Source organism: Oryctolagus cuniculus, chromosome 3, assembly GCF_051225735.1.
Source record: "Oryctolagus cuniculus isolate XC-2025 breed Fujian yellow rabbit chromosome 3, ASM5122573v1, whole genome shotgun sequence".
Taxonomy (NCBI): Eukaryota; Metazoa; Chordata; class Mammalia; order Lagomorpha; family Leporidae; genus Oryctolagus; species Oryctolagus cuniculus.
This window is the reverse complement of record NC_142869.1, coordinates 72,167,580-72,189,797: the sequence shown is the minus strand read 5'-3', so window position 1 is coordinate 72,189,797 and position 22,218 is coordinate 72,167,580. Positions and strand designations below refer to the sequence as shown.

The 22,218-nt window shown below is 43.4% G+C and overlaps 1 protein-coding gene and 1 pseudogene across 3 annotated transcripts in view; both read left to right on the top strand.

Moving 5' to 3' along the window:
- Positions 1-14,137, top strand: part of NOSTRIN (nitric oxide synthase trafficking) — a 63,495-nt gene extending 49,358 nt beyond the window's left edge. For all 3 annotated transcript variants that reach the window (XM_070070729.2, XM_008258703.5, XM_089328242.1), the window contains 6 exons: positions 3,442-3,550; positions 4,422-4,510; positions 6,255-6,380; positions 9,189-9,303; positions 10,423-10,512; positions 13,923-14,137. In XM_070070729.2, the coding sequence (XP_069926830.2) occupies positions 3,442-3,550; positions 4,422-4,510; positions 6,255-6,380; positions 9,189-9,303; positions 10,423-10,512; positions 13,923-14,059 (666 nt within the window). In that variant the 3' untranslated portion in view covers positions 14,060-14,137. The remainder of the gene's footprint in view (positions 1-3,441; positions 3,551-4,421; positions 4,511-6,254; positions 6,381-9,188; positions 9,304-10,422; positions 10,513-13,922) is intronic.
- Positions 14,138-16,388: 2,251 nt separating this feature from the next.
- Positions 16,389-21,373, top strand: LOC100345236 (5-azacytidine-induced protein 2 pseudogene; annotated as a pseudogene).
- Positions 21,374-22,218: the final 845 nt, after the last annotated feature.

Sequence of the window (22,218 nt, the reverse complement as noted above, 5' to 3'; positions counted from 1 at the left end):
AGAGAACAAGAAAGGGTCAAACTATAGCAAACCCACTCATGTGATGATGAAGCCGCTCCTACAACATCAACCCCCCAGGTTTAATCACCTGACCACCTCGTACAGGTCCTGCCCCCCTTAGCACTGCTGCAATGATGACTGAGTTTCCAACACATGAACTCTGGGAGATAAATTCAATCCACAGCAGTCTTCTCGAAGGGTAATGCCAGGCAGACACATTTCATGATTTAGAAACAATTATTTTATAGCACATGGCACCTGTATTCGTGGTCTACACAAATAGCAATGTAATGAACTAGCTCCAAACTTAAGGGCTTAAAAACGAACATTTATTATCTCATGGTGTATGTGGGTCAGGATTCCAGGCATGGTGTAGCTGGGTGCCTCGGAGCCGCACCCAAGGCTACAGAAAAGGTGTCAGCCAAGATGGCAGACATCTCAAGGCCTTCCTGGGAGAGAACCCACTCTCAAGGTCACTCATATGACTTTGCCAGGATTCTGGCTCTCTATCTGTTGGCAACATTTTCTTCCATGTGGGTCTCTCTCTCTCTCTCACAATACGGCAGCCTGCTTCTCCCAGAATAAGTGATCCAAGAGAGTCCGAGTGCCCAGGAAGGCGTCATAGTCTTCCACAAGCTAAAGTGGCATATCATCCACTTGCTAGAAGCAAGTCAGCTAGTGTTTAGGGAGAGGAGACTACACGAAGGCAGTACTAGGGGTGGGAATCAGCATTTTCCATGCTCTCTTCTCTTCACACACTTGGCTGGACCAAGTTGCCTGGAGCTTGTTTTGAGAGTGTTTGGGTGGCTCAATAAAGGAATAAAATTCCTTTCTGGAAATTGATCAGCATCCCTGGACAGAGCCACATATGCTGCTTCTTGTAGTCTTAATCATAGTGTTTGAGTGTAAGAGCTGATCCCTAATCAGCAAAATTTGCAGAATGAATTTCTGCGAGCTCTTCCCCGGGCCCTCTGTTTTGTTGAATTCAGATTTCCAGGGCCCTGACTGGGGTGCGCTGGGAAGGGATCTCCTCCCTCTCTGAAATGTAGAACCAGCCCACTCATCTGCCCTCCCTTGGGATTAAATCACCTGAAGTCGCCATCCTGGCCACCTGCTTGGGAACAAGAGATGAGGGGGAAGGGAGAGCTGGTTTGACTGGGCACAGCAACGAATCCTGATGGACTTTCCCCTTCCCCACCCTCCAGACAGCAGCAAATGATCAACTATTTTTGAAACTGTCTTTTGTTCCTCCTCTAGCAAAGGCAAAGTTTATCAACAACAACAACAAAAAGTCTGTTTAAAGCAGAAACTAAGGTAGAGATAGATGGGAATGAAAAGGAATATCGGATTACCCGAGGAAAGTCTCTTTGTTTTCTTCCAAACAGCATAGGTGAGCCCTGAGAAGGGAAAATATGCGATTACAACGCATCTACTACTTCTTCAAAAGATAATGAAAATGCCCCTCTTGATAAGCTGCCAATCAATAAGGCTCATTTTCCTTGGTTCTACTGAAATGATACAAAGCAGCCACAGTGATACATCTTTAATCCACCTGCACATGGGAATTTCTGATTTCTGTGGAATGTCAGGGCATTAGAACTCCCAACCACGTGTCTGTGGTTTAAGAGAAAGGACCATGTCTCTAAAGGAGTGAATAGAGTGTTCTTGATATCCTTAGAGCAAAGCACCACACTGTCTGACTTCATGGTCTTTGGCAGTAAGTGTATACTGGCTTGTAGTCAGTACTATGCAATCTACAAGGCCCAGGCAAGATAGGTGAACAATATGAAGACAAAAAGTGGAGGACTGGTGACCAACGTGAAAATATTTATAAGGATACTGTAAATGTCAAGTTCAAAAGATTGTGCCTGTAGTTTTATATGCCTTTTCCCTAACAAATCTTTGGAAGGGAAGGATGAATTTAATAAAGTTAAACAATGATAGTATACCCCCTCCTCCAGTTGATCCAGAGTTAATCTATGCCTGGAAATATTTGTTTAAACAACAGCTATCCTAAAGAAATCCTATGAAGTCTTGGGTTTGCACATGAGCTAGAGTTATGTTTCGTATTTCTCCAACACAGAAGGATTTAGGATTGGAGAAAGGCATCTTTGCAATCAGCGAGAGCTCAGCTGTGAGCAGATACATGAAGGAGTGGTAGACTCTTTGGGGTCACAGTCCTGGAATTGAGTTTCAGGAATGCACACCTACTAGCTCTTTCAACTCGGACCTTCTTTGTTTCTCTGTGTCATAAGATATGGAAAAATTAAAATGAACCATATAGAGTTATTGTGAAAATTGCATGTAATAAAGGATACAGAGAACCTTTTACAGTGCACAAAGTGGTTTTATCTATATGTTACTGTATAGAGGCTACTCCCTGCCCTAAAGTTCACACTACCCTCTCTTCACGAGGATCTCTCTAAAGCGTCTCTCTACCAGCACTCAGGATCCTCGTTTTTCTGGTTCCTTATCAGAGAAGCTGGCCTCCTCCGCGTTCTTCCTGCAGTATCAATTTCCCCTTTACTGCATGGGTTTCCGTCCCTCTGTTATATTCATGGTAGACCACCTCCTAACCCCATTTTTTTCTTTTTTTCCATTCAAGCCTTGAAATATTGCACATGAAAACTCAGATATCATTAATGAGTTCTTACACCTACATGATTAAATCCTTTCTTCAGCCCTAAACTACTGAGACAACTACTTCTATTGTTATCACTCAAACAACTGATCTATTGATCATTTATGATACATGTGAGTGCTCCCCCGTCCTTTGCTTGTGCCATTTCTCCTGCCAGCAGTGCCGTGTGCCCTCTTTTCACTTGTCTGGAAAATCCTGCTGAAGTCTTCCAGCATTCTAGAAGCTCTCCTCTGTCCCTGTCTTTCAAGTCTGCACCATCCATGGATGTATGAGGCCTTCTGTTGCAAGTTCAAGACCTAATGAAATTATAAACCTATTGTGAGCAGAGCAGGTGTTTTAGCTCACACGTTCCCAGTACCAAGCGCCCACACTGAACTCAGTACAATTTGTTCTGTTCCTGAAGAAGTCCTTCCCTGAGTCATGTATGTGATATTGCCTTTGAGCCTTGAAAGGACTCTAACTTGAAAAAAGTGAAATAGGAAACAATGAGATTCTAATCCACAGATGACCAAGAATCTGAAATAACTATAAAAACACTCAGCCTCCAAGAATCATTTGATCTGTTGAAGAAAGTGCTTAACCATGTTCTCTGAAGATGTGAGCCAGGAGGCGGTTTCTTAATAAGGACTAGAACAGATAGAAAAATGTGCATAAAACCAAAGATTATCTTCTTTTATTTTAAACTTCTTTTCTTCCATAGAAGTAAAATTAAAGGCAGTCTGTGAAAGTCAGTGCAACTGGGACTGCCAACTTCTGCTTTTTCCCCTGAAGCTGTTTAATAGCCTTTTATTTTCCTAAAGGAAGAAGATCCCAACAATGCAATGAATAAAGAGAGACGGAAATCTCTAATAAAACCAAAATTGTCGAGACTGGAAAGAGACATTGAAAAAGCCTCAAGAGACAAAGAAGGTGTGTAGTGATCTCTTTGAATGGCCCCAGTAAGGGAGAGTATCATACTCAGAGGTTTCATTCAGAGCTAAGGTTAATGTGCTTTTGTTGACCTGGGCAAGGATCATCTCATTTAAACAACCTTATCCTACCTTGTGTGATTAAAGAAAAATAAAAAAGTAGAGAAAGCAGGAAATGTAAAATGACATGTTGGTCTATTTGTGAGAAATAAATAAGTACTATACTACCATTTCCTGAAATGCAGTGTTCCACTGTGTTTCTGAAATTGGCTGGAATGAGAGACCATTTGTTTGCTTTAAAGCATGGTAAGCCTATCCACAGGAACTGTGTGGGTTTTTTGTTTGTTCCTTTTTACTGAATCTCAAAACAATCTGCAGATCATTTACATTCAAATCTACCCATAGAAATTAGGTTTGATTCAACATGAATAAGCCCTAAAGCAACGCAGGTGATAAAAATGACTCCACAGTGATGATTCTGATCAGCATAGCTGGTTTGCTGTGGCCCACAATAATTCAATGCCATGTAATATTGGATAGGAAACCCAAGTGTTTAATGATGTGAATACCATAATGAGGAAGATACTAACATTACGTGTTAGTTAGGGGTCATGGCAATGGTTCAACTGAAATAAATTCAAAATCTCATGTTGAAAAATAATAAGACATTTAGGCACAAGTATTTTCAATGAACAGTGAGTTCCACTATCATTATTCATTCTGAAAAGCGTAGTAACAATCACATATAGAAACTCCTGCCCCAGCATTTGGCTTGGATTCTGGGTTTAGGCTCCCTTAGGGGGTGACTGACTCCTAGCTGTGTCCTACCAGGGCAGGATGGAAGGTCACTGAGAACATGATTTCATTTTCAGGCCTGGAACGAATGCTTAATGTATACTCTAGCAACTCTTCCTTCTCCGATGCAAAGAGCCAGAAAGACACAGCAGCGTTAATGGATGAGGTAAATATTTATAGAGCACATGTAGTGATGAAAGGATTATTTTTAGAATACTTGTTCTCTGGCCCATATGCCTTCTGTTTGCCTTTCCTTTCTCATGACATCGAACAATCTAGACAGAGAGCCCACAGGTCAGCTTCTTCGTAAGCAGTTGGAGGATCTGGAAAAAAATCCAGCTTACTAGAAATTTTTGCTTTAGTGTCTTCTTGAGGGCACTAGGAAAAAAGAATTGTCTCCAAATTAGAGTTATTCCTTAAGGGTCTGCAAACCATGAGCACTTTAAGAAAAGTAACTGTAATTGCAAGGTTTTTTTCACAAAGACCTGCAGATTTAACTCTGCTGGTTCCAGAGACCTGGGATAACTAGTTTTTTCATTTGCAAAATGGGTTTATCAATATCTTCACCATAGGGCTTTGGAAAGGATGAAGCATTGTTTAGAAAATGCTAGCAAAGTGCTCAGAGGAGGAGCTCCAAAACTAATGCAGATGGTCCCCAATTAACGATGGTTTGACTTAATGATTTTCTGACTTTATGTGACAGTGTACCTGTTCAACTACTGCTTTTCACTCGCTACTCAGTAAGTTACTTGAGATATTCAACACCTTACTATAAAATAAGCTTCAGCAGGACGATTTTGCCTAATGGTAGGCTAATATAGGTGTTCTGGGTGTGTTTAAGATAGGCGGGGCTAGGCTATGATGTCCAGCAGGTTAGATGTCTTCTTGAGACATGTTCGGCTCACGTGCGTTTATCAGGATATAAGTTCAGAAGCATCTTTCCCATTAAGATGCTATTTTCCAGTTGATATCAGGGTCCTTGGAGAGTCACAGGAGAAAGGGAAGATGTGGCCACACGGAAGGAAGAAGGCAGCCTGGGGTGTGAGAGCAAAGCTTCAGAGGGTGCAAGGATTAACTTTAGAGGCAAGGGTCTCAGGTGGGCTAAGGCCGGGGAGAGGAGATGGTCCGAGAAGGGCAGGGGCTGAGCCTACTGGTCTTTTTGCTGAGACCTCAGACTCCAGTAGCCCTGACATTCCTGGGATGATGGACATTCTAGCCACTTTGGAATAATAACATCAAATGGGCAGTTAGCAGAATATCCATTGATTTCATGTTGCCCATGGAAAGCTTCTTAACTTCTTTCTTATTTCATTGTCTTTTGGTGCCTCGAGTGCAGTAGTTGAATCAATAATGTTGGCAAGACAAGATATATGACAAGTCACTGTGAAAACTGGAGACATTTAGATTAGATATTGTCTTCAGATATCAGAAGCAGTGCCACAAAGAAGAGGAATTGAATTCAATCTATCTATAATGCTTGCAAATGCATCAGCCGCTAATGGCAGGAGTGAGGGAGCTTTTGTCTTAATCTGAGGTATGACAGGGATTCTGTCCATGGCTGTGACCCCCTAGCAGGGACACTGGGGTTAGGACTCCCCGTGCTGAAGTAGTAAAGAAAGGGATAATGAAGAGGGTTGGGTAAGCAGGACCCTTCCAATGTTCAGATTTTGTTAGTTGGTTTACCCTATTGAACACAACCTGACAAAGAAGTAACTATAAAGTGTCTAGTTCAGGGTCAACCCAAGAACAGGAAGAGACTGCAAGTTTGTGTGCATGTCTGTGTGAGCTGAACATGTGCATGTCTAGATCTCTCTGCTATTCTGGAAGTCATCCTGATGTCCCCCTTCCATAGCCAGTAGCGCTCTGGTTTTCTGGAAGTTTACTCACATGGCAAAATGATGTATCCACAGAACAATCTGAAACTGGACCTTCTGCAAGCAAATTCCTATAAACTTTCATCTGTATTGGCAGAACTGGAGCAAAGACCTAAGCCCAGCCATCCCTGTAGTAACTGCATCTTCAAATGGAAAGAAAAGGTGAAAGTGAAGAGATTTATATTTTTTTTTATTTTTATTTTTTATTATTTTTTTTTTTGACAGGCAGAGTGGACAGTGAGAGAGAGAGACAGAGAGAAAGGTCTTCCTTTGCCGTTGGTTCACCCTCCAATGGCCGCCGCGACCGGCGCGCTGCGGCCGGCGCACCGCGCTGATCCGATGGCAGGAGCCAGGAGCCAGGTGCTTTTCCTGGTCTCCCATGGGGTGCAGGGCCCAAGCACCTGGGCCATCCTCCACTGCACTCCCTGGCCACAGCAGAGAGCTGGCCTGGAAGAGGGGCAACCGGGACAGAATCCGGCGCCCCGACCGGGACTAGAACCCGGTGTGCCGGCGCCGCTAGGCGGAGGATTAGCCTAGTGAGCCGCAGCGCCGGCCGAGATTTATAATTTTTTGATTGGGTTTGCTGGGCACAGTGGCTCAAAGTACCACCAGGGCAAATATGTTTTGGGGACTGTATGTGCTATTTGTTCCAAATCCTAATTGAGAATTTTTAAAAAGAATTTTTTCAATAACATGTATTAATTGCATATATTTTTTGGGTACTGTATGATATTTCAATACATGTGTGTAGTGTATACAGATCAAATTCAGGGAAATTGGTATGGCCATCTCCTTATCATTTCTGCAGGTATACAGAGATACAATTAGCTTTTCTAACTGACTTTGTATCCAGTATCTTAGTAAATTTACTTACTGAGTCTAGCCATTTGTCTGGAAATACCTTTAGATTTTTTAATGTACAATTCATGTTATATATGAATATTCATGATTTTGGTTCCTCATCTTAAATCCTTATGACTTTGATATCTAATTCTTTCCTCTCTGCTCTGTCCAGAGCTTGTGACAACTGCATAATTTTAAGATAAATTTATTTTTATTCCTTCTGAGCACAATAACACAAGCTGAACACAATACATTCTCTGTAGAATAAATTACTGAGGAGTAAACACACCTTGGAATCCTTCTTCCTCATTGTTTCTCAACTTTATCCTTTGAATTGGCTTTTATAGTAAAATTTCTATGTAATGAAAATGTAACTGAAATTGTAAGTTTCTGGTATACTGATTAGAGTTTAAGGTGTTTAACATAGTGCAGAGCGTGGGTAATCTGTAAGCACAATTTTTAAAATTCACACCCACCTATTTTTCCAGTGTTTGCACTCTAAAGGAATTGATGGTGAGCAGGTGAATGCTCGAGAGTAGCTCTTGCTTGTAGCTGTTTTCCATTCATAACCAGAGGGGGCGCTGTAACCAACTTGTGATGAAAGGACAGTTTTCTTTCTTTTTTTTTTGAAAAATTTTTAAAATTTTATTTAATAAATATAAATTTCCAAAGTGCAGCTTTTGGATTACAGTGGCTCCCCCGCCCCCATAACCTCCCTCCCACCCGCAACCCTCCCATCTCCTGCTCCCTCTCCCATCCCATTCACATCAAGATTCATTTTCAATTATCTTTATATACAGAAGATCAATTTAGTATATACTAAGTAAAGATTTCAACAGTTTGTACCCACACAGAAACCCAAAGTGCAAATTACTGTTTGGGTACTAGTTATACCATTAATTCACATGGTACAACACATTAAGGACAGAGATCCTACATGGGGAGTAAGTGCACAGTGACTCCTGTTGTTGATTTAACAATTGACACTCTTGTTTATGGCATCAGTAATCACCCTAGGCTCTTGTCATGAGTTGCCAAGGCTGTGGAAGCCTTTTGAGTTCACAAACTCAGATCTTATTTAGACAACGTCATAGTCAAAATGGAAGTTCTCTCCTCCCTTCAGAAAAAAAGTACCTCCTTCTTTGATAGTCCATTCTTTCTACTGGGATCTCACTCGCAGATCTTTCATTTAGGGTTTTTTGTTTTGTTTTGTTTTGTTTTGTTTTTTTGTTTGCTTGTTTTTTGTTTTTGCCAGAGTGTCTTGGCTTTCCACGCCTAAAATACTCTCATGGGCTTTGTAGCCAGATCTGAATGCCTTAAGGGCTGATTCTGAGGCCAGAGTGCTGTTTAGGACATCTGCCATTCTATGAGTCTGCTGTGTATCCCGCTTCCCATGTTGGATCATTCTCTCCTTTTTATCAGTTAGTATTAGCAGACACTAGTCTTGTTTATGTGATCCCTTTGACTCTTAATCCTATCATTACGATCAATTATGAACTGAAGCTGATCACTTTGACTAGTGAGATGGCATTTGTACATGCCACCTTGATGGGATTGAACTGGAATCCCCTGGCATGTTTCTACCTCTACCATTTGGGGCAAGTCCAATTGAGCATGTGCCGAGGGACAGTTTTCTTTCTAAGAGGCTCAGGAGTTCTAAAATGGTTTCAGTCATTTAGAGCTAGGATAATTTCACTTGCATTAAGCCAATTAAAATTGAACTTGTGTAATTAGTACAAGATCAAATCAAGAGCAGAAAGAGACTAGGGGTTAAGCAGCAGTCTTTATTTTTATATGCAAATAGCCTAGAATATTTTTCATGGGTAATTCATAGAAGTAATGTTATGAATATTATTATTTGGCTTAGACATACAAGACAGAACTGGAAATATAGGTTATACAATACATCAAATTGTATCCTGAAATTCTGAATTTTGAAAATATGGAGGCTTCAGAAACAAAGCTTAATCATGGTAGAGCTTAGGAATGTACTGAATAATTTATTTCTACAACGCCCCCTCCATTAGAAAAAAAAATTGCAGGGGAAAACAGCTACAAAGTTACTTTTCATGAATACTTATGATATTAGTGCTGCTTAAAATGATTTCTTTCTCACTATTTGAACAGGAGCATATGCACAGTTACGTAAAGCTCTCTCGGCCTACTTTGACGAAGAGGTTGGAGAATGCCGTGAGCCGGGCATCTGCTGGCGGGCAGAACCACCCAAGCTCTTCATCTGCAGGTAATCCACTGCCCAGAATAACTAGGCGCTCTCACCTATATTTGCTCAAAAAAACCCTGCATTTCAGCTGAGACTGATTAATCTAATAGAATCTGCAGCTTCATGTACAAATGCAACGCACTAAGTGGGAAGGCGTCCAGGAGCGTGCAGGTTGGGGCAAGCATTTTATCTTAGGAGAAGTCAGGGCAGAGGCGGTGTCAGAAGGCTGGCTCCCCTTCGTTCAAGCAGCCTGCAGCTGCTATCCACACAGTCACCTCTAATCCACAGTGAAGAGCTCAGCAGCCGTCTCAGTCTCCTACAAACTTCCATGGAAATTCTGTCCTCCTTGCAAAAAAGATGGTGACCCAGGTGGTTTTTCTGGGCCACTCTTGGCCTTGGAACTCATGATCTCCCAGCCCCTTTATTCAGCAATCTGCCTTCAGTCATTCGCCTTCCCAACCTACTGCACTTCACCTTTCAACGCATAAGCACACAAATTTGCTCATGCAACTCATTGTCCACTGTTCAGCTTGTGGCTACCATAATCTCAACTCCCTAACTTCTTGATCAGAAATTGGGAAAAAAGTGTTTCGATAAATAAAAATAAATAAATAAAACAAGTATTTCAATCCATAAAAATAAAATAAATTCTAAAAAGGGCATTACGGCCCACACAATGTATTCAAGTCACTGTTGCATTGTTTGAAAACAGTTCCACAAGCACCAAAGGATGATGATAAGAAGTTCATGCTCCAAATCTCCCTTCCGGAGTAAAACTAGTGTGTGTGCCCCTACCTGAACAGCAAAACTGGTGTATGTTTTTCCATGCAAGCACCGTAACTATTATCTAACTGACCAAGCTCATGTAATTTTAAATGGTCATCTTTACTATTATGACAATAACTTTTTCTCCAGACTTATTATTTCCTGTATGATGACTTTTGGTTATATAATATACACATTCCAATACACACACACACACACATACACGTACATATATATACTAGACATAATAGGTGCATCAAAAATGGTGAATCAACAAATGCTATTAGGTAAAATTATAAACCTTGCTTTTGAGAACAGTTCAATACAGTTAAACTCTGCAGCATGTTCACTAATCCACTGTAATCCAACTTTCAGCCTCTGTTGTGGCCCCGCCCGGCAAGAGTCTTGGCAAGGCTTTATATTCTTTCCAAGCCAGGCAAGATGATGAATTGAGTCTGGTGAAAGGTAAGAATCATTCTCAATTATTTTATTTGCCTTCCATTGTTGATCTGACATGAATAACACCTTGTCTTAGCATGGCAGCCTTATGGTACCACATCATGGCAAAGCAGGTGAGGCCTATGATCACCCCTCTTAGAAGATCAAGATACAGCACATGAAACACTGAAGCTCACTGGTACCAGCTGCCCCTGACTTGTGTTTACTGCATGCCGGGCATTGTTGCAAGGTGTTGCACTTGTTCTCACTCTCACTTTATAAGCTGAGAGACTGGGGCACAGAAATGTGAAGTTCTTGCACTTTGGCTAAAGGCAGTGGTAGCACTGGATTTGAACTGAGAAACTTAGTTACACTCGTACTCACAGTGCCACTGGGGTGGAGTGCCAGCAATGGGCCGGGGATGTAGCCCCACCTTTGTACTTTTTGGCAGCTAGCATACAGGGAAGGGACTTCTGACAGTGTAGAGCAAGCTCTAGAACAGATCAACTGGCACTCAGCTTAACATTCGGTCCACTTAGCTCTCAGGAACGGGCTGTATGGACAGCCTAAAGAATCAGAACCCCTTCTTCATGCCAAGGATTTTTATTTAACAAGGAAAAGGGTTATGTTACAGGTTATATAAACCTCAGTATTAAACAAGAAAACCTCAGTATTAAACAAGAAGAAGTCTATAACCTCAGCTTTCTTTTTTTTTTTTTTTAATATTCTATCTATTTATTTATTTGAAAGGCAGAGTCACAGAGAGGCAGAGGCAGACGCAAAGAGAGAGAGGTCTTCTATCTGCTGGTTCACTCCCCAGATGGCCACAATGGCTGGAGCTGTGCCAGTCTGAAGCCAGGAGCCAGGAGCCTCTCCCGGGTCTCCCACATGGGTACAGGGACCCAAGGACTTGGGCCATCTTCTACTGCTTTCCCAGGGCACAGCAGAGAGCTGGATCGGAATTGGGGCAGCCGGGACTCGAACCAGCGCCCATATGGGATGCCGGCATTACAGACCGGGGCTTTAACCACAGCACCAGCCCCGACCTCAACTTTCTTTTGGTGTCCTGTTAGCAAGCACATTTGGACACTGACGAACTAGAAATGGAAGGATCTTTACGAGTTGTGTTGTAGGAGAAAAGGCCATGTGACCAGCATGAGACTCTCAGAGCCCACGGCAAATCAAGATGAACTTGCAGCCCAGCAACAAGGAGGCCGCCCACTTGGTACTGCTTGGAGCTGCTTCCTTCTCAGGGCCCATCACATTTCTCCAGGAAATCACTTTTCCTTGTCTTGGAAATAAAAAGTGCATCTCCCAGATGCTACCGAGGACCGGGGGTCCTGTGTTGAAGTTAACACAGTTCACAACAAATTGATGATCTCGTTTGTTTTTAGTTCTCTCTGGGTTGCAGAGCCCACTTATACTTTAAGTACTTTCTTAAAATGAAACATGACATTGGAGGCTTAGGGAAGTTGGCAAGACAATTTCAAATCACTGTGCATTTTAATGGATTTTGTCAATCTACTGACTCGAGGGAACTCATTAGAGGGAGAGCTTAGACTGAGACTGACCCTAAGAAACCAAGTGGTGATTTATGAGAAAGAAAAAGACAGACAGTAGCTTAACAGTCTTCTTCAGTGTGGGTGGAGGTGGGGGTGGGGGTGGGAAATGCAGAGAGAAAGAATGAAAGAAAGAGTGGAAGATTCCCTCAGGGTGCTGTTAAAGAAAATGAAGCTTTGGTGGCTCCGTGGTTAAGGCGCTGCTGGCAATGTCTGTATCCCAAGTCAGCATGCCCGGGTTGGAGCCCTGGCACCACTTCCCGTTCCAGCTCCCTGCCAGGTGCGCTCTGTAAGGCAGCAGGTGATGGCACACGTGCCTGGGACCCTGCCATCCATGGGAGAGGCTGGGATGGAGCTCCTGGCCGGCCCCTGGCTTTGGCCTGGCCCAGCACTGGCTCTTGCAGTCATTTTGAGAGAGAATCAGTGGGTGAAAGATTCCGTCTCTCTATCTCTGTCTTCCAAATAATTAAAAAGAAATAAAACTTCAAAAAGGAAGTCTGAAGAAAGAAAATGTTACTATTTTTTTTTAATTTATTTTCATCTTATTTGAAAGAGAGAGACAAGCAGAGAGAGATCTTCCATCTGCTGGTGCACTTCCCAGATGCCCCCAGCAGCCGGGAATGGGCCAGGAAAAGAGCCAGGAGCCCAGAACTCAGTCCAGGGCTCCTACACGGGTGGCAGAGCCCCAAGCACTTGAGCTATCCTCTGCTGCCTGCCAGTGCACGCGCAGACAGGAAGCTGCAGCAAGCAGAACAGCCAGGATTTGAATCATGCACTCTGATACAGGATGCAGGCATCCCAAGAAGCAGCTGAAGCGCCGTGCCCCATGTTTGTCCCATAAATGTTTCCATTTTGTTGTATAAGAGGTGCCCAGGGAGAAGGACTCTCTTTTTGTCTCTTTCTCTAAACAGGGGCTAGCTAAATGATTTGGGGCATCAGGTTACGATTTAGGGTTATTAGTACTAGAATGACATTTCTAAACAATTGCAGAATTAAACAAGAGCTGTGTTTCTTTGGAATTCCATTTATGCAAATCACTGCTTTGAAAATGTATTGTCTTCAAATTGATGTTTTATTAAAAAGGGCTGGCACTGTGGCATAGTGGGTAAAGCCACTGCCTGCGATGCTGGCATCCCAAATGGGCACCAGTTCAAGTCCCAGCTGTTCCATTTCCAATCCAGCTTTCTGCTAATGCACCTGGGAAAGCAGTGGAAGATAGCCCAAGTGTTTGGAACCCTGCACCTACCTTGGAGACCCAGAAGAAGCTCCCAGCTCCTGGCTTCAGTCTAGTCCAGTGCTTGCCCCCTCGCTCGCTCTCTCTCTGCAACTCTGCCTCTCAAATAAATAAAATAAATCTTTTTAAAAAGTTAATGAAATTGATGAATGGGAAGTTATATTTCTGAGCCAAGCTGTTAGAATTTTGGACTGTGAAGCCAGGTTATAATGGAGAGACGCTGTCTTGACCTTAACAGCAGATTCTTAGCAAAGACATACCCTCAGGAGTCAGCATTCCAAACTATCGCAGCCACCAGCTTGTGAAACCCTTAATGTACAGACGCAAACACAGAGTTTGGTTACAACCTCTCCACTATATAGAAAGTGAGCCAGGCAGCCAGAGAGGGACATGTGGCCCAACAAGATTCTGCTGTTAAGCAAACTCTTCATGGCATGACTCAGTTGTCCATTATCTTGGTCTGTGTTGTATCCCCTGGCATGGGCCTGGCTCATACAGGGATGTCCAATACCTTTTGCTTCACATGACTCAAGTGCAGAAAATGCTTCTGCCAAGTCCCTTCTTGAAAGCAGAATGTTCCGAAAACTCAGGCTGAGACTGAAATTGCCGAGACACATTTGTCTAGCAGATGTGGATTTTTGCAGGTGACATCGTGATTATACATGAGAAAAAGGAAGAAGGATGGTGGTTCGGATCCTTAAATGAGAGAAAGGGCCATTTTCCTGCGGCTTACGTGGAGGAGCTACCGTCAAGTGCTGGGAACATGGCAACGCAGACATGAAACAAGATTCTGAACGTGCTGCCTTCCACGCTCTGTAAATTACGTGACGCAAATACAGATAAAATGCTGTTATCTTTACAATTGTGTCTGTTTAAATGGGTGATGGAGCCCTGCCTGCACGTCCCAGCACTTTGCACTTGTGGGTATTTGAGGAGTTGCGTAACAGAGGGGTGGGTGGAGGAGGTGAAGAGGCTCTTGGTTCCTGGAGTCTTGAATTCTCAGAGACCCTAAAGATGATCAGTACAATGCCCGGTGTCACAGAGAACAAGACCAAGGCCAGGGTGGGTTCAGCCGCTTGCCTGAAGTCACACAGTTATCTGGTGGCACACCAGTGACTAGGGCTTAGCTGTCCTTTTGCTCTGGATATGGCTGGCAACAGCACACAGCAGGCCTTTGATGGGTCAAGCAGGGCCTGAGAGATGAGGAAGCACATACATCAAGTCCAAGAAGCATGGAGACAAACAAACAGGATGCCAGTGAGACGGCCAGGCCGGGCAGCGCTAGAATGAAAGACCAAGTCCGCAGCATGGCAAAAAGTGATCTAGATCCGAGGCAGATGACCTCAGAGCAGCGTGGGGTTCCATCCCGAGCCACTGACCTTCTGAGGCTTTGGACACACCCTTGGCCCACTGCAAGAACTGCTCTTCGAGTGAGGTCAAATGTGAGCCAGGCGAGCCTGGGTACCCTGAGAACCAACAGCAAGACAGGAAAGGCTTAGGAGCCAGGCAGCGCCTGCGTCATCATGTCGTTTTCGTCCATTTGAAAAACTCACCTGCTAACTCTGAAAAAGAAACTTTGGTCATTTGTGGAAAAACTGCCCTATGCAACTTCCAAGTGAAGGGAACTTTAGACGCTAAGCAGTCTCTAGTCTGAATGGAAAGTTCTAGAAGCCCACCTTCACTATCAAAATGGAATATTTAAGGGGGAAGACTTATGCTGTTTCCGCAAGTTCCCCATAATGAGAAAAGGTTAAGAATGTGAAACAGTAGGCCTCAAAACTCTTTCTAAGAGGATCAATTTAGTATGGAAATGATACCAGCAGCATCTTTCAAAAAAAAAAAAAAAAAAAAAAGTCTGCCCGGAAAGCATACACAGCTTTGGATGGGAGGTCATGGTATTGATAGCAACACCCCGGCACATTTACTTTTGTGTTAAAATAGAGTCTGTCCTTTAAAGCTGTGTCCTGGGCATTGCAGGAGTAATTAAAACTCATTCCATTACTCTCCTGCACCATACATGCTTCTTCACATTTGTCAGATTTTATGCATTCAAGAGGAATTTTTCAGACTGTGCCGCTACGGTCCTTATAGCAGAAGATAACTAACATGATAGATACTTATAGATATAGATAGTGGAGCTGAGAAACTCCCGTAAAATTTGTTATGTGAGACATAACTTACAGCCTTGAAGAACAGATCAGGAGTTTTAATGCCACCCCTAATGGGGTATTAATGAAGGCTTTCTGCAGGTAGAAAATTGGCTGAATACTGAGCCATTAGACCATGAGCAGAGAGTTTGAATTTATATTTCCTTTCCCTCTTATTTCCATTAGGCCTTCATAGATAAAAAATTGTGTAGCAATTGACTGCAGCCCATACTGGACCATTCTGAAGAGGGAAAAGGATGATAATGGTTGTTGGACTCAAACTCTTTGCAAGTCATTTTCAAAGAAAGAGATCGCTCTCTCTTCATAAGTCAGCTGTGCTGTGTAGCAACATAAATGGCTTTCCTGCTTTGGAAGGTCACTGCAAATTCTTTTTGCATCTGTCACAAAAAATTGTTAAGTCCCTAAGCAATACTATGGTCTCAAACCAGACAAAATGGGCTCCCCCCACCAAAGGGCTGGGCTGGGCTGTGCTGGAGTGGCCAGAGCAAAAGAGATGGGAGTCCCCACGCAGCGCACCGACAGCAGCTGCCTTCACTGGGGAAGCCGCGGTGTCCTGGAGGAAACCAGAAGCTCCTGGTGACCCCTGGTCCCCAAACACTGGGGAAAGGGGACTCGGTGGCCCTGGTGTCAGGCTGTCAGGGGTGCACTCTGATGACATCTGCATTCTGAATCGTGACCAAGCCCATAGGAGACGTCCAGTGACTCCAGTCTCAATACCTTCAGGAGATGGATCTGCTGCTTCCCATCCTGCCCTTGTCGCTGCAAAATAGGACTCAAAGCTTCAGAGAGGGAAAACCGCTTGAGTAAAAGAATATAAGGTTTTTGAAAGAAAAGCTTACAGGAGCTCGAAAAGATAAAGAAGCACATTCTATGAGACGAGAACAAGTAAATGCGGCCTATCGTGCATATGCGGAGGTTTGCCTTGATAGAGATAACTTGATGAACAAATTGGATAAAATGAATAGACAACTGACAACTCTGAATCCCCCGAGTACTGCATGAACGACTACCATCTAAGGACGCACAGCTCCCCCAGCTAAGAGCAGAAAGGGAAATTCAGCAGGTGACGAGAGATTTAAATCCTCCTTCATCAAACTGGAAGGTGGGAAAGCTGAGCTGTGCTCTGAAGATCCATGGTCAGGGGAAAGAGCTGGGGTTCATAAGGAGAGAGTGTAGCAATCTCAGAACAGAACTACAAAAGGCCAAGCCGAGAGATCCATCGGAGGAAGACAACCTGACGAACAGCGCTCTCCAGAGTAAGCATTTTAAGTGACCATAGGCAACACGCACACTGGGAACTGGAGAGAAATGTCTAATCTACATCTGGTGACTCACGTACAAGCCGAATTACCAAGAAAACGGAAAACCCCACAGGTAATCAGGAAAGCCTATGCCCTGCACCTGCACTGAAGCGAAGCCCTTGGGAAAGACAGCACAAAACTCCACTTGACGGATTTTACTGCATCGTACAAAACACATGCCCCTCTCTCACCAAATGGCAAGGCTGTCTGTCATACTACATCTTCCCCTTTTCCAGGAGATACAGAGATTTTATCAGAGCCAATCATGGATAAGATAATGAGAGATCCATTCCTAACAATGGCACAAACTTTCAGGAACACAACTCTTACGGCAGAAATTCTCCAGCAGGTAATTCTTGGGTATTTCCAAGCCCTCCTAAATCAAGCGAGACTGCGTTTGGGGAAACTAAAATTCTGCCTTTGCCCAATCTGCCAGCACTGCATTACTTGGATCAACATGATCAAAACTGCCTTTATAAGAATTAATTTTGAAGAGATTCCTGATTGTATCATGAGGATACTGCATCTCTCTCAGTGGCTCCCCAAGAAAGTATTTAACAAACTGAAAGTGGATTTTTACCAAAATTCTGCAGGATTCTTCAGTTATATACACCCGAACACACTGATGATATTATATACTTGATTCTCCAGTGTGAAAGAACACTGTCCCCCAGCTCCATATTCAAAGAATCAGATATGTGCTACTTTACTAATAAATACACAAACTCAAGGTATGTTTCAAAAAGACAAGTCTACCTTTGCTAACAATTGTAAAAGTTTGCCTCTCAAACCACACATCATTTTGCAAAGTGTGTGGAATACCTAAGTATCAATTCATGAAAGTAAAAAGCCATTTAATAACAAAAGAAAAAACATGTCATGTATGTTGCTTCAGACTGCATATAGGCTCCAATGGCAATGTGAATAGGTTTTTGTTGACTTATAATGCATAGATATGAAAAATAGTATAATGAAAAAGTAAGTTAAAAATAATATACTAGAGAAAATGAGAATACAGTTGGTTCTGACAGACTTGAATATTTTCTTCAGTAGGGCAAGAGTTTTCTAGCTGGACAGATGGGGATGGTAGCCACTAGACTTAGGGCAAAATTCAAGTGCATACTGCAGTGAGGATGAACTATGTGCCCAAGTCTCCTATATAAAATAAAGTAATTTTTAACATGAATGCTTTAAAACTTCTAATTAGGCTCCACTAAGCAGTTTTGTATGTCACGAAGTCCTTAGCACCATTAACAACCTGAAATACAGTCAGAGAGACTGCAGCCAGATTGTCACTGAACACACAGGAGATGACATTTCTATTTTATCTCCTTTCTAGTAGAGCAAAAAGTGGTATATCCATCATTCTCTGAGTAGAAAGAGCTATTAATTTCATTGTGGTGCAATTCAATTACCCCTGATGATTAATACTCACAATGACAAAAGGTATTTTAATCACTTAAAGTGGCTTTTGATTCATGAAAAAAATCATATATTTGGGATAAAGTCAGTTTCACTATGCAGTATTATAATCACTTAACTGATGAACAGTTTGTGCTTAGTTTAATTGTTCCCCCTTCTAAGGCAAAGACCCCTCTTTCCCCAAAGACTTGATGTTCTTAAGGTGTAAAAAGCCTGACTGAAGAGAAGTGCCTTAGAATCCTAACAACATGCCCTGTTGTCCTTTGCGATATCACACAGGAAGAAGGTATAACCCAAGGAAGACAGGCTTGGGGGGTGGGGGTGGGGGGGCTATGAGGAGCCAGAACTCAGACTTGGAGAGACGGGGAGAAACAGCAGAGAGGAGCCAGGGCCTTTCACAGAGAGCAGGGAGCTATGTGGACAGAGCTCAAGGTAAGAGAGGATGGAGTGAGAGATACAGGGACACTGCCATCCATGGTGCAGGGTCTGGGTCATCTGTCTCTCCACCGAGCGGTGACAGGGACAGGAGTGGGAAAACCAGCACGCTGGAGAATCCTGGTCATGTACACTGATGAGAGATCAACGTGTGGAAACCAAGGGGGAGTGTGGATGCTGGAGCTTAGGGGAATTCTGCCCAGGGGAGACCGACCCGGCTCAGGGGTGAGAGGCACAGGAGCAGGTAGCTTTGCCCTGAGGATGGAAAGCATGGACCTGCACAGAATTAAAGTAACATTTTAATTCCTCAAAGGAACTATGGAATTGGAGAGGCAGACTGAGCTGAATGGAGGAAGTGCTGCTTCTAAAGCGCAGGGGCACGTCAGGGTGCACCTGCAAGTGCCTGGGGCCAGGCCAGCCACGTAGAGGAGGTGGCAAGGGTGCTATCAATCCCAATTTCAGCTGGCTGGCAAACTGAGTATTCTTCACCCTGGGGCTCAAGGTCATCGTTCACTTCGGTGATTTGCCAAGTTGCAGCCTGGACTGGCAGCACTGTCACCAAGAATGTGCTAGAAAATGCAAACTACCCACCCCCATTCAATACTCAGTCAGACCCTGGAGGGAAACCCTGCAACTGAGGTTCAAGAAGCACTCGGTGACTCCAGCAATGGTACACTGGATGGCCACTGGCTCCCTGGAGAGCATCCTGAGGGTGCTGGTTAAACTATAGGAGGCCCAGCTGACAAGGAGCGCTGTGGAGAACGCAGAGAAAACCCATACACCCAGGCAGCGGGTTCCTAAAAAGAAACGCGCAGTGCTGGGAGCAGTAAGCTAGGGTCTCATGGACTGCAAACAGCCTGCTGCCAGCTTTAGTAAATGCCATTTTATAAAACACACACACGGGGGAAGCCATTGTAATCCATTAACTGTACTTTGAAAATTTCTATTTACTAAATAAAAAATTAAAAAAATAAATAAATAAAACACACACACACACACACACCCTGCTGTTGATCCAGTAAGTTTTTCAAGATGAGCAGTGTTGGAGACGCAGCCGGAGGTCTATCTCCATTGTGGGGCCCTCCCTGGTTGGGGACCCCTTTTCTTTTCTCCTCCCATTCATGTTCTTCCATAAGAGGAAGAAGGGGCACTCTGGCCTACATCACACACTCTCAGAGAAGACGCTCCCTCCTCTTTCTCAGCCACCTGATAATCTCCTTGGAGAAGGAGAGTCTGGTAGGGACCACACCTGGCTGCCAGACGATGCGAAGCCAACAGCTGTCCCCGCCGCATGCCCTCTCCTGGCTTCTCCTTCCCGGAGCTCCCTGCTTCTCCTCTGCCTCTGCGCCTCTGTTCTGCCGCCGCCACCTATGCTCAGACGGTGACCAGCGACCAGCGCTGCACAGAGGCTCTGCATTCCCCCAGCCTCTCAGCCTGCAGCCAGATAAAGAGGCAGGTTCTCAGATTTAGAGGACAGGAAAGGAAAAGCTGCCGTTTAGCTACAATCTAAACTCTGCTTGCCTGTGTGATTCATCATCGATACAACCAATACTGTTCCCACTGGACTCGCTGGGTCTAATCTTTCCAACAAGGACACAAATGTAAACACTGCCAGAGGCAGATGGGTAACATTAATAGACGAAACTGGTTAAATGTCACACTTTGGAAAGTGATGGGGATGTGTTGAACAGGAGAGAAAATGCTCCCCCTAAAGGTGTGTTTTAAAAGGAATCTTATAGAATTCTTTTAACAGTTAAGATAAGATTCTGTCCTGGCCGGCACCGCGGCTCACTAGGTCCTGGTCTGTCGGGGCGCCAGATTCTGTCCTGGTTGCTCCTCTTCCAGTCCAGCTCTCTGCTGTGGCCCGGGAGTGCAGTGGAGGATGGCCCAAGTGCTTGGGCCCTGCACCCGCATGTGAGACCAGGAGAAGCACCTGGCTCCTGGCTGCAACACGCTGGCCGTATTGGCCACTTGGGCGGTAAACCAATGGGAAAAGGAAGACCTTTCTCTCTGTCTCTCTCTCTCTCACTTTCTAACTCTGCCTGTTTAAAAAAAAAAAAAAGATTCTGTCCTTTGCATGCTGTGACTATTTAATCACTTTACAAGAAAAATTTTTATTATGATCTTAGAAAGAATGGCAATGAAGTTAAATTCCAAACACTGTTCATCTGAATAAAAGGTAATCATTAACCTAAATAACACCCTTTGGTTTATTTTAGCAAATTTAAGGTAAAGTGCATTTTATGGCACAGAATAATAGGTCTAAAACATCATATTGTAAACTTGCAGGGCATAAGCTTATGATCTCTGCTCTTACATGTTAGCGGGCACTCTCTCCCCTTTATAATGCCTGATAGTGTTTCAATATATCCATCAGAAGACTTGATTAATCAGAACACTTTAACCCCAGTAGATAGGCTGAAGTTTCTAAAATAAACCAAGGAGCGGTATTTATACTCATGATTGAATTTTTTCCACATGAAAAATGCTTTGGGATTTCACTTCATTCCTGTCTTTTTTTCCCTAACATCATAAAGAAATTCTTCTTGCAAAATGATTAATTGAATAGTCACTACATATAAAAGTTAGAATTCTAGAATCTAAAAGCCAGAGAGCAGTTTCAGAGGCCAGGTATAACAATCCATTTACCCACTCATGCATTCGCTCATTTATTTATGCACTTACACAGCTAGCTGGTCATTCACTGAACATTTTAGTGTGGAGTTATTTATCAGATAAGAGGTGAAGTGAAAAAGATTCAAAAAATAAATAAACTAAGCCCTACTCTCAAAGACCTCGCAATATGGTGGGGGAAAAATAAAAACAAAGCATTACATAAAATATGAAATTATTAACATGTACAAAGTCACTGTTTGGTATGATTTTTTTCCACTTTTAAAAAGATTTATTGAGGCATAGTTTATATACAATAAAATTTACTCATTTCAAGTATAACTTGTTGAGTTTGATAAACGCATAGTATAAATCTAAAAAATAAACAAATCAGAGAACAATAGAGATGAGAATGAGATGGGGAGAGGGATGGAGGGAGAGCCCAAAGAACAATCCTTATTTGGGAATAGCACAGCATTGCAGTGGGAGTGCATACTCTGAGACTAATAGACTACGGGTCTCTTCAAAGAGCTGGAGACAAGAGGAAGCTGTCACACGTGAACATGAGGAAGATCCCATCAGATACTTTGCAACGAGAGTCTTAGGCCCCAGTGATCAATAACCGGGGTGATGTTAGTGCAAGGTTCTGGGTAGATGTCCTTGTAGAAGTACTTTTTGTATAGAGTTGTGCTGGCCCCTGAGGGATGTAGTACTGACAGAATTCTGTGACAGTTACTATCAGGCAACCATGCATAAGAACCTTTCTTCATAACCTCCTGGTTTTATTAAGTTTTTGTTACGGTTGACACAAGCAATTCTATCTTAATTCTGACAACTTCCACATTCCTTTCACAGTAGAAGTCTTGTAACGACCACCTCCATCGAGTATTCAAACACTTCTGGGGGGCGGGTTCAGCCTAGGAGCTAAGATGCCAGTTGAGACACTCACATCCCAGAGTTCCTGGGTTCCATTCCTGGCTCAGGCAGCGCTAGCTTCCTGC